General features: G+C 45.8%; 2 protein-coding genes across 4 annotated transcripts in view; both read right to left on the bottom strand.

Moving 5' to 3' along the window:
* The window catches only part of klg (klingon), a 62,381-nt gene that overhangs the window by 19,852 nt on the left and 23,566 nt on the right, over nucleotides 1-18,963 (bottom strand). The window lies entirely within an intron of this gene.
* LOC108128771 (very long chain fatty acid elongase 7) lies at nucleotides 16,788-17,992 on the bottom strand. The gene is made up of 2 exons (XM_017246567.3): nucleotides 17,478-17,992; nucleotides 16,788-17,418 (listed from the first exon to the last, which is right to left on the bottom strand). The coding sequence occupies exons 1-2, from the start codon at nucleotides 17,874-17,876 to the stop codon at nucleotides 16,987-16,989; spliced, it is 831 nt and encodes a 276-aa protein (XP_017102056.2). The 5' UTR covers nucleotides 17,877-17,992; the 3' UTR covers nucleotides 16,788-16,986.

Here is an 18,963-nt window from a genome sequence, read left to right as displayed (position 1 = left end):
CCCCAGCCTCTGCCGCTGCGGCTTTTGGCCAACCAACCAGCCAACCGAACCCTGCCCAACCGACCCCGGCCCACCAACCAGCCAAAAGACCACCGTCTGCTCCTCGTGCGTCTGCTCGTCCTTGTTCTCGTCCTGTTCCTGTGCGGTTTCCTTGGAGCCTGGGACGGAGGTTTGTTAAAGCTGCCACAAGATTTGCATAAAGTATAATGGCCATCTTCCTGGTCCTAGGAAAGCAGAGAGCCAGGACAAAATGGGAAGGAAGCTGTGGCGGGGGCGGCGTCTGCCGAAGCAGGGAAAAAAGCTGGACGAGGGAAGCGCAGGGGGAGGAGCAGAAGCTCCCATCCCATTCAGGATGAAAAAGCCAACCGAGCGTGGCCATTCAATTTTCATTTTTTCTCTGGCCATCGTCTTTGAACTTTTCACATTTCTCGTTTTTTGGCTGTCGCGGAGCATTTGTACTCGGTACTTTTTGCACAAGACATTTCCGCGCCGCATGTCCAGTTCCTGTCCAGGCTTCTGGCTGCTTGAATGTTGGCAGTTGGCAATGGCTACACTTAGAGAAGATTCTGCATAAAAAAAAATAAGGGTACTCTTTATACCTCTACCTCTACCTTTAAAATGCAATACTACCTTATTAAGATACTCGCTTCTAAATCCAGAATATCATTTGATTAAACACATTTTCTCTCTGTGTATTGGCTGCCTGTGGCTGTTGCCTACACTTTACCGTTTTATGGCTCGCTCGATTTCTTTCTGGCTTGATTTTCCCAGCCATCGCCTGCCATCGCTCTGCCCCGTCTCAGCTTTGCTACTTGGCTCGTTTGTTTCCTGGCCTGGACCGAGGAAAATTTCAATTTGATTTTGCTCCCACGATCGTTTTGTTTTATTTCCTGAAGATATCTGCAATTTCATGTATCAGATTTGCTCCTTTTACAAGCGACCTCAAGCCAATAAAAATTGACTTCGCTCGCTTCCGTCCTCCAACGTCTGGCATCAAGCATCCAGCATCGAGAGTTGAGCATTTAAGCTGCCGCTTTTTTGCTGCTAAACGAACTGATAAATTTAATGCCTCGTTATGAACAGGACCAGACAAGTCCAAGCCAAGGACTCCCACATTACTCGCTTTAAATACGGCCCTCAGTGAAACTTAAATCGTTCGTTGGTGGTGGCTTATTGTGCTCCGGCTTAACTTACAAATTGCTTTTAATTACCGCCTTAGACGAGCGGCAGAAAGCTTAGCAAAAGGTGAGTGCTTTTTACCAAAGGATCAAATCAACAGCTCCATCATCGTTTTCCCACTCGCCCCAAGTTCTGAAGGCAAAGAAGCCGTCTACAGTTTTATTTCCAGTCAGCTGCCAGTGGAAAGTTTTATGGCAAATAGCCCGAAGTGCAAAAACTTGCGCAAATTCATGGCGCATATAGTATATACTCCGAGTCCATGGATGGAATATATAGTATGTATGTGTATACGGACCGCGAACCTTTATCTTTTGGGCCGCCTCGAACTTGGCCAAACGGTTTCCTGTGTGTGCGTGGTTGTGTGTGTGTGTGATCTTTGAGGCCAAAATGCAAATGTTTGGTCGGCTCGCAAATCCTATTATTTTATTATGAGGGTCAGTCGAGTGTCGTCGTGGGCAATATTGTTAATATGAAGAGCAAACAAAGGACGACGCCGACCCTTTCCACCAAATTAGGCTCCGACGGCCTTTGTGCCAATCGTTTTCTGGCCATAAACATTTTGATATCTTTTGATAACTTTCGCCAGTCATAAATTAAATATATTCACTAAAAGCATCCTACACAACTTTGTGTAATTTTGGTTCGGATATAATCGGATTGTAGCTGATAAGCCGACAGCATCCATTTAAAGAGCTTTCTCCATTGGCTTCAGGCCTCAGGCCTCAGTCCGCGGGACCCGTATCCCTGATCCTGCCACTTTCCATCCTGCAATTTCACTATTTGTCCGATTACCGGAGTTTAGATAATTACGTGCATTTAATCACAACAGCTATGCGGTTTAGAAAAACTCAAATTCCTTTCAGTCCTAATGGGTGTGGGGGCGTGTTGGCCAATTTTCCGCTAACTAATGTTTGTCTGCTACTTTTGCATTGCGCTTATTTCTGCTCATTTATTTAACAGTGTTTCCTCTGTCTGTGATTGCTCCTTTCGATTTTTATTTATTTTTCCCGCTTTCCCACAGCCCAGAGTTTGAAAATAAATTAAAGCGGATAATTTGTGGTGCGTTTGTTCGCAAAATGTTAATGAGATTGGTCGGTGGTGGCTCATACCACCGTATATGTAGAGTTCGTATATGGTAGGTGATTCCAGCTGGCTGGCATGGTGACACTGGAAAGGATAATTCCCCAGCACAGAGCAAACATTTAGCAATGTCAAGTGAAAAAGGGGTCAGAACGAAAGGGGCTGGAGAGATGGCAGTAAATTTCAATTTGCAGCCAGAACCGAAAGCATCATTTAGATTGTTTAAATACCAGCAAAACAGAGAAGGAGTCCGAGTCAAAGGCAACAGCAAAAGCAAAGGAAAATGGAAATGGAAATGGAAATGCATCCGCACGCAGCCAGACAAATTGGGCAACAGTTTTTCAGATCCCATGTAAGTATCGGGCAGATGCCTCTCCGCCAGGACAAAGGACCAAATTCCAAAGGGGTAGCCGGACTGGCACATTGTTGCTGGTGCTTGTGGTTTCATTTTCTGGGCATAAATCAAGCAGAAACTGCTGCAGCCCCGACTCGAGGAAATCTGTCACCCCCGCATAGCGCTTAGGTCCGGCTCAATTTTAAAGATAAACACTCTGTGCTTCGTTCTGTGTCTTTGGCCTTAAGTCATTTCATATTTAAGCCAAATTTAATGGCCCTGCCCAGACAGACATGGACATGGACATGAACTCAGACTCAGACGTTGCCGAATCAAATCCCTGCTTATGTATGCATGAATATATTGTCTTTTGGCTTTTGCTTTGGCAGCAAAGCTTGCATATTTGTGAATCAATTATGTATGGACCTTCGGGAAAAAGGCATTGGATTCGATTTTGATATGTGTCAATGGATTGCTTCTTGGCTCCGGCGATGGGCCCTCCTAAGTGACACTGGGACTTTTCCCAGACGACCCTTTGGTCGTCTCGACAATCTCTTTCTAATTACTTTAATTTAGAGCCTCAATAGCATATCATTTGTGCGGCTGCTGGTGCTGCTGATTCTGGTTCTAATCCTGTGGATGGAGACGGGGCTCCATCGCAATTCAATAGGAATTTCGAATCAAAGTCATTGCAACTGGGTCGAACAGCTGTGAGTTTGCCAAGTTGAAAGTTATAGCCAAGCAAGTGGGGGCCAAGCAAATGTTGTCTGTGCCGGAAGCGGAAACAAGCTCTGCACACGAGTGGAGGCGGCCAAAAGGAAGCCAGCCAGCCAGCCAGGCATCCAGTCTGCCAGGCAGCCAGCCATTCTCCCGGCCAGGCTTTCGCCATTCAGCCCTTCGAGAGCCAGAGATTGTCGTTGTTGCCGCCGCAGTTAGTCAGCAAGTCGTTGGAGCAAATGGGGCGAACAGAAGGCGGAAAAAATACCAAAAAAAAAAAATGAGAGAAAAATGAAACAGTAAAGAAAGGCAGAAAAACAGCAAGGAATAATCCTGCGGCAGCATACTGACTCGAATGTTGCTTAGTTGACTCAATACTTGCAGTCGCAATCGCAATCGCAGTCCCAGCCGAAGGAAGCCCTCCTACATGCCCCACATGGGCGGTGCATTCGAGAGGAGTTTGCTTTTAATTCAGCATAGAAAATGAAATTGAAAACTGTGCCAAATGTGTGCACAGACACAAGAACAACCGCAGAGCCACGCTCGGATAGACACAGTCAGGCCATAGCACTTTGAAAAAAGTGGATACACTTTATGGCTATTTCAATTTAATTAAATTTAATTTTAATGGAAATTTACTAGTAATTCGGAAGCAGTGTTTTCAATTAAATATTTTACTATTGTTTCCAAGAGCTCAGGGCATTAGGTATACATCCCCATCTGCCTCCCATTTAAATTCATATTAATATTACTATTTCATAATTTTCCACACCTCAAAATTGCCTATCAATATATCAATTTTAAATAATATGCATTAAATAAGGTATCCCAATTTTATCCTAGTGTTTGAAGCTCTCTTACAGATGGAATCCCAAGCTGAGGATTCCTCTTTGCAAAAGTGACAAGTAATAAATTTTATTGATTTTCGCTTTAGCTGCCAGCCAGGCATTCAGGCACTCGCAGTTCTAGTGCTGTGGCTGTGGCTTTAATGCATTTTTAAGACTTTAATATTGCGGTCTGTGGGCTGGAAGGATTTCTGGGCGACGAGCTGGCAATTATAATTGAATTAGAAATGCCAATCTCGGGCTCTGTTTGTGGCGCTGCATTGAGTGGATTTCGTTTGGAATACGTTAGCTAGTGCTGGGGTTGCATTTGCGATTAGTTTGCTGAGAAATTTCTCGGCAATTTGCTTGGAAATAGTTGAAAAACATTTGCCTTTGAATTTTCCCGACAGCCTGCCAGAGGCGTTGCATTTTTGATGCATTGCGAGCGACACACGGAGCTTGTGAACCAATCGAACGAATATATCTGTTTCAATTTATTGCATTTTTAATCACCAGGCTTGGTTTTGATCGTTTCGATGGCTAAGGGGGCATTGCCTGTCATATCCAACATTTATGTACATATATAGTTTATTTTGTTGTTCTTTTAACAACACAAGGCTTAACAATAAACGCCCTATTAATAAATAACACGAAATGGCAGTGTTTGTTTTTGCTCTTTTCATTTATTTTATATTTACCCATTGTTCTTAATGAACGAACTTGACCAGCAGAACTCACCTGGAAATAAATAAAGTTTAAAACTGAATCAGAATATGTTTACTTTAAAAAAAATAACATAAATGTAATTAATTAAATATTGTGTGTGCGCTAACAAGATAGGCCAACGCATTTGGCTAGAACTAGATTGTTGGCATAAATAACACAATTGTTTGACGTACATACATATGAACATCATACAGTTGAAATTTTCATTGTGAAAATTTTCCATTCTGGCAGCTTGAATTGGGGCCTGAGTCTTGGAGGCTTATCTGATAAAATATTAGTAGTAAACATGCACATCTAATTTGAGAAAGAAGAAATTATAATATATTGCTGGCATAGCCGCTTTTTCCTGATTTCTCTATGCGATTGTTAGTGCCTTTTTTTTCTTTTCCTCTTGGTGGCAGTTTTGCCAACTGCGCCGGGTTAATGTGTGTGCCTCATTTATCAAAGCACAAAACGCTGCTCTTGTTTGCTGTCAAAGGGTTGAGGACCGCCCACCTGCCCACCTTCCCACCCAGACCCCCTTAAGCTCCTCGGGCCCCTCAATCCCCTTTTCTATTTGCGTGTACGGCATATGAAAAATCCTGCGGCTAATAAGTGACACGCGTCGATTAATAAAACTCTACGAGCCGTACAAGGCTGCTACCCATTTAGGGGTGTGGCTCCAGGGTTGGAGGTTGCAGGGTGGCAGTATGGCAGTATGGCAGTGGCAGTGGCTCTGGAATGCCGCTGCGTGTGTCGTACATTAAAAGGCCATGTCACAGTCAACGATTATGCAAAGCAGTCGTCCGATCACGGATAAGCCCAAGTCCTTAGCAGGACTCCCCTTTAGTTGCGTGAGTCCCTTGAGAGCGCTCAAGGAGCTTGGCAATAGCGCTAATAGCTGCCCAAGATTTCAAATGACCTTTTGGTCTTCAAGCTAACCAGAAAATCTTTTTTATGATTGGAATCTCTGGTTCATAAAATCTGATACGTCTACTCAAAGGTTTTATTCAAGTAATTTTATTATTGGACTTTTTAAATGGGAAACATCCAATTCTCTTTAAAGTAAGCCAATTTCATAGATTGTTTCTGGGACGCCTTCAATGGAGCATGTGGCAAGTAAATCAAATTTTAAAATATGCCAACAGCAAAAATATGAAATCAAAATCCATTCAATTTTCATTTGACGGAAGGAGAAGGAAGCGAGCTGGCCTCCTGGGAGTGTCCTGTTGCTTCCATATGGAAATGAGCATGCAGTGGCATTCTTTCTCCGCTCGGTTGTGGCTCTTCGTTATTTTGTGAACGGAACAAAAACAGATGCAAATCAACAAGCTGCCAGCCAGATAAGGCAAAAACAAGTGTCTCCTTGCTGTCCTGCGTGTCCTGTATGTATCAGTCCATACGTCTTGTTCTCCATCCATGTCTCCATGCTACCATCCCACCAGTCCACCATCCCTCTCACTCGGCTTGTCCCTTGTCCTGTGTCCTGGCATATCGCCCGTATTTACAATCCGCATCCAGAGATGAATGATGCTGCCAATGAGCGAGTGTCTCGGATGTGTTTTGACAGCATTTTGCTATTAACTTGCTATTCCACGCCAGATATTTGTTTTTCTTTTCACTTCATCTCGGTGACATTTTTGCGCCCTACTGGTCCCAAAATGAACTTGTGTTGGTATTTTCATTTGATAAGCCATCGGTTGGAGCTAAATGACTGCCCTGGGTGGAACAGAAATCTGGATAAGTGATTTATGTACTATGTGTCTATCGTTATGGACATAAATCGTATTATCCAGCTAGCCTCATTACAGTCTCTCCCACTTGCATAAATCCTCCAGCTTCTTGGCGGGCTTCTGCTATTAGCCCGGCCCGGCCTCCTGCTCCTGCTGCTTTATCCCCAGTCCCCGGGACTCCTTTTGAAGTTTACACCTGCGGCATCTCGGCTGGAAACAAAAGCTTCTTTGTTTGTCAACCTTCGGCCTTTGCAGCTTCGTTTTTTTTTTTGTGCAGGCCTGCTCCTAACGAGAAACTTCAATATTGTCCTTCTGCCCAGCAACAAACAGGGTAAAAGCGAACGATCCGGGACCGGGGCTGGAGCCGGAGCTGGTGCCGGATCCGGAGCTAGAAAGAAGGCAAGACAAATATTAACCCGGGGCTATTCATTAAACAGTCCTTTGCTCATATGTTTTCCTTTCGCCTGCTACTCTGTGTCCTTTCATTAAACAAGGCTCTCCATTTCGTCCTTCTGCCTCCGCCTGCGCCTCTCGAGAGCCACTTGAAGCGCTCATTGTTTGTACTTGATGATGCCGGGGTGACAGCCACGCCCACATCAACATCGAAGCCAATGTCAACGGCCCCCTTTTGGCAAGTCAGCGGGTTGAAAGCATTTATGGCAATATTGTCGGGAATCTTCGACAGCACCTGGTGCTGGGAAATATTATTGCACTGGGAGCAATAAATATTCCCAGTTTTCGTATGAAAATGGAGAATGGAAATATTTTTGGTTTTGGTTTAACTAAATTGTTATTTATTATTTTGCTTTAGGTATTTTACCATTTTTGGCATATTTCTTCTCTATTTTAGTAAGGAGTGTAGAGCTTTATATTTTTTTTCTGTCCTGATGGGTAATGCGAAAATGCTTAACGCCATCTTGGGTAACGAGACTCGATTTCTCATTTCCATTTCGACATTTGCCGCTTGCTGTTTTTAATATTTGTCTCTGTTCGCTTCTCGTTTCTCTTACTTCTCTCGGTTCTTTTCTCCGTCACATTCTCGATTCTCAGCAACTTTTCTCATTGCCTCGAATTGTCTCCACTGACAGCAGCTGGCCCGGTCGTCTGGAGGCAGGAGCTCTACATTAAAAAGCTTAACGATGGCGCGCTTAGTTGTCCTTGTCATTAGGTCCTTGCCATCCTCCATCCGCCCTCGCCACCCATCCATGTACTCTTCCAATGTCGTTTGACCGTCTGAGTGGCATAAAACGCACCTGATGTACAAAAACTGCTTAATTGAAAACATAAGCTTCTATAATTTCGTTCGCCCGGCCACTCGGTGTCAAAGAACTCAATTTAAATATTCAAATTTATGCGTTGGCATATTAAGAGGCACGATCACGTACCCATGGACCCCGCCCGATTCTCTGGGCGATACTGCCTCCATCCTTGATGGCCATTTCTTGCTTCAACCCCTCTTGTTTTCTGTTTTCTCTTGTCTGTTGTCTGCAATTAAAAGCGCTTAAATCAATAAGCCCACACAGTTGACGTTTCATTTCTCATTCGGCCTGGACGTGTTGGCTTTTAGTATGCAAAGCACAGAGACAGCCCTGAGAATGGGTAGAGCAGTGGAATGGGACTCAGCCCTCTTCTTGGCACATCGAATAATATTTTCCTGACTTATCGCCTCGAATTTGCTCTAACCGATTGCCAGGAGGCGCGAAACGGTCCCAGCGGCCCTCTAAGGACATTCTGATTGGCATCCCGAGACTCTTGCCGTCATCTTGCTTCCCGAACGGATCACAATGGCAACAACTGAGAACTGTGGGAACTTTGGCTCCGTCTCCCCCATCGCTGGCTTATCAATGTCGCTGTTTCAAATCTGCCAGCGCGACAAATTCGCGTGTTATCTAAATCTTGGCAGGAGTAGAGTCTCACCTGGTGCTGGCTTGATTATACACCGAAGAAAAAACCATAAGGCTGAAACTGAATACCTCTTACATTTAATGTTCTATTGAGTATTCCCCGCTGGCTTTTTAATAACCGCACAGCATTATTTAAAGTGCATTAGGAAGACCACAAATTGTTAACCAACTTTTGAGATATTTTTTTCACCCTGTAATTTCGAAAGCGGGCTGATATCGGTGGGGGTGGTTATTTCTTTTCACGCAACCGCTTCTTGGCTTGCGGTGGAGAGAGGGCTGAGAAATGAATGTGGGACGCGGGCGAAACTTCATCTTCCTGCAGTCATTCATTCCCCGGTCGAGGGAAGCGGGGGACTTGGTCCATTGTTGCTGCTCGTAATTTATCTACCGTCGTCGTCTACCGTCTCGATGTCACCCGTTCGAGTCCCCGGGTCTCTGCTCTGTGGTCTCTGCTTCCTGGCGACATTCCTGAGGCACAAACCCCAAACAGAAACAGAATCTCAACGCAGTGCTTAGCATCTCAATTCGGTTTCGGTTGGCTGCGTGGTGGCTGTTGCTATCTGGGGCCGATAATAAAAATACCACCGCCAAGTCCCAAGGGTGTGACAACTTCCAGCTTTGATTTGGCCTTGTCTTCTTCCCCCAAACACCTCCACCTCCAGCTCAAAAAAAGAAAAAAAAAAGGAAAAAGCGAAGGCCTTATCAGCACTGTGGGTGCTGGGAGTGGCCCCAGAAGTATGCAATGCTAAATTATGTCAATAAGTAAATGAATTTCGGCTAAATTCAGATTTTAATAACAGTGGGGAAGAAAAATGTACATTCTCGACAGCCTTCTCACATATTCATATTGAGGAAACACACTCCGGCACATGTGGGCTGTTTATTTGTCGTTTTGATGACGACATCCCGTCATGTCATATGTGGCATATGCGCCACGCCCACCACTTTGTACTTGATTTTAACAAAACTGTCTGTTTAAACGAAACAAAGTGAAATTGTCTCCTTGGGGGAGCAGCCAGCATCCAAGAGTCAAAAAAGCTGAAAAGCCGAAAAAAGTAAAAGCGCCAGTGCCGCTTGTTCGGTCTGGGACTGGGGGAAATGTATTTAATATGCAAATCCTGTGTGTCCTTTGAGATGATTATGGCGCACATTATGTCCCGAACAGCACACGTAGAATGTTAGCTTAAGGAGTCGACGAGATGGGGCCGAAGTCTCTTTGCCCCACGCACCCATAATTATCGATTTAAAAAGCCGCTTTCCGCCTTATAGCCGCCACACCCAAAACTCCTGGTGCTGACAAATCGACGACTAATTTAGGCGAAATTAAAGAAGCTTTCAGCCCGTTTAGTTCAAAGTGTGAGTGAGGAGAAAAGCCAGTTGAAAATTAATATAGATGGCAAATAGAGTTGTGGCTGTGTGTGGTTCGAATGTTTTTTTGTGTGTTTAGTGTTTTTGGCCTGGTTGGATTTGTTTTGTGAGCGTGGCGCGGAACTTTTCCAATTTGTGCGCCAAAAAAAAGGGGGAAAGATAAACAGAGACACCGAACCGGACATTAACTCTAACTCGGAACTAAAACTCCAATTCGCAACCAGACAGGGCAAATAGGAAAGCGGAAAACTGAAAAGCATGAAAAACAGGAAGACCCACAACCAGGCAGAGGCAGTGCACCTGCTCGGACAGCCACACACACCTCACTCCGGTGACCTCAACTCTCCAGCAGACCAACAGACCAGCCGCCGGAAAAACTAATCGAACCGAAATACTCGAACTCGAAATGTTTGCCTGATTTCTCGAGAGTACGCGCTGCTTGAAATTGCAATCATTGAACGGAATTATCCTATCTTTCTCTCTGCCATGTTTTATTTTTGCCATTTGGAGCAGCGGCGGCGGCAAACTTGAACTAAAAAATGTAGAGAATATAAAAAAAAGAATCTATCCTTTGGTGCTTTGTCGATAAATCAGCTCTTTAGAGGTCCAGAGCCGCCGCCATCGATAATTGTGTGGGAGTGGGAATGGACGGCCTTTGCTTTGATTCCATTTAATTCGATTTAATGTGGCTGGGCCACTTGGTGAACAATTCTGCTTCGTCAGGGATAAATGGCTCAAAGATGGATATTTCAAATTCCAGATGGGGAGACCCTAGACTGGAGACCCAGAAACCATTTAAATTTTTGTTATGCTGGCCGGCATTTAATTAAAATACAAACAGCGATTCCTCCGCAATTATCTCTTTTTTCGCACAATCTTCTGTTGGATTTTGGGTTTTATCCATTTTTTTCCCGGGCTCCAATAATCTCCAGCCAAGTGATGGCAAAAAATTATACTTAAATCTGGAAAATGGTTGGCTTTCGCTTCTTTTTTCGCTTTCCCTGACCCGACTTGCCTAATTAAATGTGTGGCATTAGGTGCCACATTTTGGCGCCGAGCCCAGCTTCTGGTCACAGATTTGTGGCCTCCGATAGCTCCAACATGAACATGTTCTCGCCGACCAGATGATGTCAGTGCCGCGGGGGCTGGGGTCAGCTTTTGGGATGTTTTTGGAGGCTTTTGCCCAACACTTTCAGCTGCCAATTTTCGCCGCCATTATTGAGGTTATTCCATGCATTTCAGCGACCACTTCCGGTCGCTTCTACCACCCCTCAGCAGCATCTTGTCTTTGGTCCTTCCTTCTCCTCGAGTCCTTCTTAATTTTCATTTTTTCCCGTCTGTCTCTCTGTTTGTTTTTCCGGCCAAAATAATGTTGCGTCTGTCCATCCGCCTTTTTTCCTCCTCATTTTCGGTGCTGGGCCGGAGTCGTAAAGTAAATTTTTTAATTAGAGTCACGAGTAAAACAAACCAATTAGTAAAGCTGTCAGAGCAATCCTTTGCCTCTGCAAAGATCTGGCCGGGTGTTGTATTTTTAATTTCTTGGCCATGTTTTGGCCGCAATTTACGCGTGCTGCCACGTTGGAGTCAGCGATGGTGATGGCTATGGCGTTGGCGTTGGCGGCGGCATTCTCGGCGTGTGAATTATTGAAAAAGTAAATTATGTGAAAAGGGCAAATTAAAGAGGTTCGCAGCATCTCCCATTTGCCATCATTTTTACGACTATGGCTCCGGGGGCCGAGGCGCAGCGCAGGGGTCCTGCGGCGCACCAAGTGTTTTGGTCCGGCCAACCTCGAAATGTAGTTTTAATTAAATAGCACAATTGCCCCTGCCGGCAGGCACCTTTTCGAAAATACTTGGAAGGAAAACTTCTCGGTCTCGGTCGGGAGTTCGTTTCATTTTCATTTTCGGTTTTCGGTTTTGGGTTTTGTTTGCCTTTGTTTTGTTGGCCAGCTCGGCTCGGTTCAGTTGAGTTTTAGTTTTAGTTTTTGGTTTATATTCGTGGATACGTGAGCTGCATGACCAATGGCAAATAAACAGAAAAATGTGCACGGCTCATGGAGCGAAACGAAACGAAAAGTGCGACGGACTTGGGTTCACAAAGTTTTGAACTTGGGCCATAACACAAAAAAACAACAAGTGGAAACCCTGAATGGAATGCGAGGGCTGGCTAGGAGGGGGGCTGGAAACTAAGTTATTAGCACCAACTGTGCTCGGTGGGCGGTTGTTGTGGGCGTGGTCAGTGCACCGTACTTTATGTTTACTGCATTTTTTGTGTGCAAGCGTGCGGCAAGGATGCTTGGGCCACCAGGACACCGACGTCCCATCCACAGATCCATTGCTGTCCGTTGACAGTGGCAGCGACAGTGCCGAGCCGAAGGACTCGCATCGAAAGAGGCTTGTCCTGGCCCGCCTCCTTTTTCTCGTGCGTAAAATTTATTATTGTTGCACTCTGTGGAAAAATATTTGCGGCTGCTGGTATTAGCATTTTACTTTATTTGCACAAATGTTTTTCCGTATTTATTCTGGCCAAGTTTACCCAATTGTGTATCTGTTTGTCCACAACTCGTTTCGGGCAATTTCCTATGTTAGTTTGCCATTCCACCTACCCCATCCCCTATGCCTCAGACAGGGTGGGGGTCGATGGATATTGCCTTTGTTGGCGCCTTTGTAAACACACTCGACTTGGCTGGCCCATTTTGGCAACGGAAATTTTGTGTCTTGGCACGACAGCACCTGTTCACGTACTGTACTCCAAGGCATTTTATATACCACTGGCCTAATAAAAATAAACAGCCATATAAAGGCGAAGCGAAACAAAATTCATGGCAACGCCTGGCGATACAATAAAGCATATTATTTCAACATTTATTTCCCCGAGAGCTTCATCTTGGCAGCCATTTGGCAGGACTAAAGTGTTTTCGCGAGGACTGTTGGCACGAGTCCTCCGGCTAATGAGTGCAAGCGCTACGTGATTTACTCGGATCCCAGTCACTCACAGTGCATCCGCATCCAAAAGGGCGTTTGTTTCCAGCTCATTAGAGTCAGCTACTGCCTTTGATTCCCCATTATCATCTGTTCTGTTCCAGAGAGATAATTCCCGATACCACCTCCTCTGATCTGCTGCGGAAAATGGGTGTGCGGGTGCCACTGACTCTTGGATAGACAAATGCTTATTTATGCTTGATATTGCTCAAGTCCTTGGCAAAGTCCTTGCCGGTTATTTACTCTAAAGGAGCTGAGGCGGGGCAGCACTTGACTCGAGTCGAATGCATCCGACTGAGAGGAATTGAAATGTATTGATTTATGGCTGCAACTGAGCGAGTAGCTGGCCCAGCCACTTGGCCAAGGTGGAGACATCGCTGGTTACGACTGCCGGCACAAAGTTTGTCCTGCGAGTGCTGCTCTGGAACCCCTGGAACTGTGTTCCTGGCTGTGGCCATCTAAAAGTTCAATCAAGTGAACTGGCTGGCTGGCTGTGTGGCTGACTGGCTGACTGGCTGTGTGGCATGAGTTTGGTCATTGATAAGTCATAAGTTGGTCGCTGCCACACAAGTGCGCACAAGTTGCGTCAGAAAGTTTGTCAAAGTCAAACACAAAGTTCCCGCTGGCATGTCAATGGCTTAGATATTAGCAGTGCATTAGTTTCCAGTGCATTATTAATGACCAGCTGGGCATTGATTTTACATTTGCTCAAGTGTCAGGTCTCGTATTTTTGTCAATACACCCATTAATGGAAGAAGGTAAGGGATTGGTGGTTCTCGGCAGTAATAAGTCTTTAATAAATTGTATTAAAGGTGGAATAATTCCAGCCCGTCATACCTTTTCCAACCATCGTCCCTTATTTTTACCGTTACCTATTAAGGACTGCTCCAATATTAATTGAGTTGATTGAATGAATGAACACGGAAAGGCTTTCCGCTGCGGCAGCGAATGGCACTTGTCGTGACTTTTGCCCCGAAACGCCCCAACCCCTTCGGGTTAGTTCAGAAATTGATAACTTTTTACGTTAACTCTGCGGCATGACCTCACATGGCCTGTTGCATGTTCGGCCGTGCAGTTAATTACTTTGATTTATTCGAGAGCCATTCACATGCGTGGTGCTTGGTGCGGCTGTCACATATTTCAAATCGCGCTTAATTACAGCGCCGTGTACTTACAAATTAACGAAATTGCCCGACTGCCAGATAAGACCGGCCTCGCCCGCCCCCACAGTGCCGTAAATTTATTACAAATTTCAACTTAGTTGCCAAAAAGCGAAATCACCTGCCACTCCAGAGTCCAGGGCTCTTGGATGGAGTGAATTTATTGTTTTGTTAGACCAAAAATTACAGCGATAAAAACATACAAAGTGCTTAAGTGCGACATTCGACAAAGCTCACCCGAGTCGAGAGCGACCGGAGACACACTGGGACACACTGGGATGTACTGGGACACACTGGCATCGATAAAAATCGATAAGCATCGGCAATAAATTTCCGACCACGGCCCAGAATTCAAATAAAACCAAATGCCGGCTAATCTCCATTAGGCAAATACGATGAGCTTACCGAATTTTGCGACCCGTTTTTTGGCCATCATCCGCCCCTCGCTCCACGGTGTTATTGTGCTGCCATTGCCGGAGAGACTCTGGCAGACTACGGAGTCCGGGGTATGGCTGAAAAGGTCACTCTAAGTGCCTTCCATTGAGCACTGAACTGTGGCGAATTGTACGGTGCGTGGGCGGGAGGGGCATAAACTTAATGGAATTTAGATTTCTTCATTACGCATTACGCAACAGGTGAATGGAGCACCAAAACGTGGCCTTTTAGCCCGCCTTTTAGCTCCGGCTTGATTACCTCAACACACATGAAAGAGATTCCAGATTTGGGTCGCTTAATATTCGGGTTCATTTCCTCGGATTATAAAGAGGAGCTCCTTGGCCCGGGGCCCGGGGCGAACATACTAGAGCAGAACATCAATGGAAAATTGATTCTCTCCTGATAATTTTAAAAGGTAAACAGGATTAGTCCACATTTGGAGATAATTGCCCGGGGCCCTAGCTCCTCTCCCATCGCGCTCCCCGTGCCACGACCGTTGGGGAATCGATTGGCATGCAGTGGAGCACGTGTCGTAAAAGGGCCAAGGGGTGTTCCCTGTACACGAACGAATGTCCATGTACTCGGATATATGCGGCGGTGCTTATTATTTACATTCGGGGCTACAACATTGTCACAGGGCGGTGCTGGCCAGGCAGTGGCCAGTGGTCGTGACCCCCTTGGTACACAAGGAGTTGGGTCCTTTGCTTCTGGCCAACTTTTATGCTGAGTAATGGCCAGGGCCATAGCCATCGCAATGCTGCGAGTGGCCGTAAAGAATCGCACTGCCACTCGCAATCGCAATCGCACTCGAACTCGTATTTGTGCTCGTAGTTTACATAACAGTTTTACGGCCAGCACTTAAATGCCATGCGAGTCATAAATGGTGCGGAGATATCAAGCATACGCCATGTATGCCCGGTCGGTAAGCAATCTTTTTGCCTGATTGATATCCCCTCCGAATGGTGGCGGAGAAGTGCTCCTCAGCAGTTCGTTCAACCCTTTTTGGCAATGATCGTTGCTGCTATACCATAGCTGACTGACTGGCTGGCTGGATGCTGATGTTAATGATGATGCCGGAGCAACATTGTCGCTCGTATATGAGCCAGGACATAAGTTTTGGCCAGAAACATGCACAACATCCGCCAAGCAGCTTCCGTTCCGAATATTTACGCTCGGCTTCAGCTGTAGAAGTTCGTTATTAGAAAAGTTTTAATGTCCTTGGCAAACGCACAACCACGCGGCCACACACATGGAGAAAATCTGGGGGTATGGGCATATATTCAAGATAACAATATAAGATTATTATAGACATATTTAGGAAATAATTGATTCCAGTAGACGGAACAAGAAATCTGTTTGTTACTTTGTAATCTCTAAATAAATACATAAAGTACATCATTATTTTTCTCTCTGTGTTGGCTCTGAAGTTGACGGACTCTTGGATGAATTCAGTTAGCCTGGCTTTAAGCCACGAATGCGAGCCTGTCAAGCGACTGGCAATGATCTGTTGTTGGCACTTAATAAGCTCCATTTGCGCCCCGAACACAAAAATAAAACTGCCGGGCGACCTTCGGTTTGTTGGCTTTTAATTTGCCATCGAAGGCTCTCGCTCGACTGGGCAAGAGCTTTGATGCTGATTTTGGCTTTCACTGGAGACGTCATCATCCTTGTTGGAGGATGGACTCTTCCGAAATTTACATAACTGAAAAAATATTGTGCGGGCGCCTAAACGAGGCACAAACGTGGCCCTGCGGCTCTCCACTTGCCGTCGCTTACAAGCATTTTTAAAGCGGTTTCCCAGCTTTTTTCCTGTTTTATTTTTTTTGTCCTTTTTTTTAAGGGGCGAAAGCAGATGTAAAACTTCTGTGCCGAGTTGGGCAAAGGAAAAAATGCTTTGGCAAAGCAGGAGGAAAAAAAATATATGAATAAGCCGTGCATGAGGTCTGGCAGCCTTCTAGGCAAATGTGTTGAACATGGAGGAGCAGTGTTTGGCTGGCGGGTTGGAGCTCTTCCCTTTTTGGCTTTGGAAAAAATAACATTGGCCAGAAAGTTAAAAGGTGGCCCTGGGCCACATACGACACATGGCCCAAACATAAATGTGACTCCGGCGCACGTGGCGGCCATTACTGGTGCCGACTTCATCGATATTTCATTTAAGCCTTTAATAAAAGATATGCCAGCCGGGGGAACTTACTTCATAACTTGTCGTTGCCAACATTTCCCACGAGGCCAGGAACTTTTTGGTGAAAGTTTAAGAAGAGTTAGAGGAGGAGTCCAAGGCGGAGGCGGATTCCCTAAATTTAGCCGCTGGCAAATTGAAATTGATTACCGAAAGCAAAAACAATTGACGAGAGGAGACAGAGTGGTTGAGTGAAGCGAAGGAAAGGGGCGCAATCCGAATGTTTATTTATACCAGGCAGTTTTCGATTTGATCGGCGCCCATTTGCATAAGCGACCGACCAGCTTATTACACAATATAATATGCAAATGAGGCGAAAGGCGATGCACAGAATGAACAGAAATGGAAACGGTGGCGGGCTTGAACTTTATACTTTACAGGGGCGCTCAGCTGGCCTTGAGCTTGGACTCGGCCGTCTTCAGCTGCTTGCGCACATAGGTCTTGTAATAAAAGTCGAAGAACATGGAGAACATGAAGATGTTCTGGATGAAGCCGATGAAGGCTATGAACACCGGAAACTGGCAGGGATTCCGCAGAATGACCAGCAGGAAGTGGAAGGTGAGGTAGCCAAACTGGAGCAGCTGCAGCTGCGTGATCTTCTGCTTCCACCACAGTATGTGCTGCAGTGCGCCTCGGGAGGCGGCGTAGTAGTACGAGTACATCACGCTGTGCACCAGGAGGTTGATCACGCCCAGCATCGTGCAGTGGGAGCCGCCCAAGAAGGTCATGAAGATGGACACGCCGAAGACCATGCCGCCGTGGTGATATACGTGCAGGAAGCTCACCTGGGAGTTCTTCTTCCGGAGCACTATGAACACCTGGAGGAGTAGTGGTACTTTACTAGGGAGAAAGCCTAAACAAATCCGCAGAAACCCACCGTGTCTAGCAGGTCGAGGTACTTGAGCATGTAGTATCCGTAGGAGGCATACAGAACCTTCATCATGTGGGGAGAGGTGTCCGCGTGATCTACCGGCTGGCAGGTCCAACTGTAGTCAGATCTAAGGTACGTATTCCACAGTCCGATGACGAAAATAATGCCATTGGCCACCACCTGTATCAAGTTGTACACCTGCATGATTCGCTTGAGCTCGAACGGATCCCGGTGCTGCATCCATTTGGGACCGTAGTGGAGAACGAAGGCCAGGTAGACACCAATGATGGCCAAGACTATCCAAATGTTGCCAATCAGCGGCAGGTGAGCCACCCGGGGATCCCCATTCTCCGCGTAGAGGTCCCGCACCAGGCAATACAGATAACTGATTAGGTTTTGTCGCATTCCGATATCTTTTCTTGGCAATTATTTTCCACTCCAAGGCGAGGTACTGCCACGCAGCAGTGTGCACCAACCGAAGGTGTTCAGTCTTCAAAAATGATTAAAGCTATGAAGGGCAGTGCTATCGAATTACACGGCAACCGTTGACTATGGTAATGACCGCCAAATGAGAAGCAACACACCCGTCGGATTAACCCGGGTCAGGCGTTGCTCTGAAAAAAGTGCTGACGGCACTTTACATTGTTGGCGGTTTGATAAGTTCAAATACCATAAGTTTCCCACTCAAAAGGCACTGTAAAAAATTCCTGAGCTCTAAAAAAATAGCTCAAATAGCTAAACTCTTATGCAAGTTTTTAATTTCTTTGAGTGTTTTTTTGGTTTATGTAAACAGCGCTTAGCTATTATTTGACAATGTATGTGAATTTATGGGCCATAAGCAGCTACGACGGAAACTTTGCTGAGTGCAAAAAAATGATGTTCGAGAGGATGTGGGTAGCTGGGTTGCTGGGTGGTTGGGTGGCAACATCAATTTGGGTTACTCAACGTTAATCGTTTGGCGCGCAGCTTGCGGCTGCGAGATGTATATGAAACTAACCCAGTTTACAAAGCATGCCAATAAATTTGCAGCATAACTGCCAATATAAGCGCAACTGTTTTGAAATTAAGCCAAGACCGAGTGGGCGGAAGGAGAAAGTTGAAAAAATGCAAGGGGGAGGAAGGGCCTTAGAGAGAGCTCCGGAAACGTCAGCTGCAGCTTCCAGATTCTAGCATCCAACATCGAATATCCAGTGACCCACTGAGCGACTCCGCCATGCTTGATAAATTCGCCAAGTCTGTACAATGGCTGAAAATAGCCGCGGGTCTCGGACAAATGGCTCTTAAAAACAACAACAGCATCGGGAGCTGAAGCAGGAAGAGGGCCAAAAGCAGCATCAGCATCAGCCGGAGGAAGTGCCAGTGGAAGTGAAAGAAGCAAAGCCAACTCAGCGAAATAGGCAAGAGTGTTTTACGACCCGGCCAACGAGTGGGCCAGGCAATGCAAAGCAGGTCAGAACCAAGGTGTGGGCTGCAGGTGGCCAATCAAACTGAA

The sequence above is a fragment of the Drosophila bipectinata genome, chromosome 3R, assembly GCF_030179905.1.
Source record: "Drosophila bipectinata strain 14024-0381.07 chromosome 3R, DbipHiC1v2, whole genome shotgun sequence".
Classification (NCBI taxonomy): Eukaryota; Metazoa; Arthropoda; class Insecta; order Diptera; family Drosophilidae; genus Drosophila; species Drosophila bipectinata.
This window is presented reverse-complemented; position numbering and strand designations above follow the sequence as displayed.

What these genes read in the sequence shown, in the direction of transcription:
- LOC108128771 (XM_017246567.3), bottom strand. Translation starts at nt 17,876, where the DNA reads ATGCGACAAAACCTAATCAGTTATCTGTATTGCCTGGTGCGGGACCTC. An exon ending in ACCTCGACCTGCTAGACACG is followed by an intron (nt 17,419 to 17,477) that starts GTGGGTTTCTGC and finishes CTACTCCTCCAG; the next exon opens with GTGTTCATAGTGCTCCGGAA.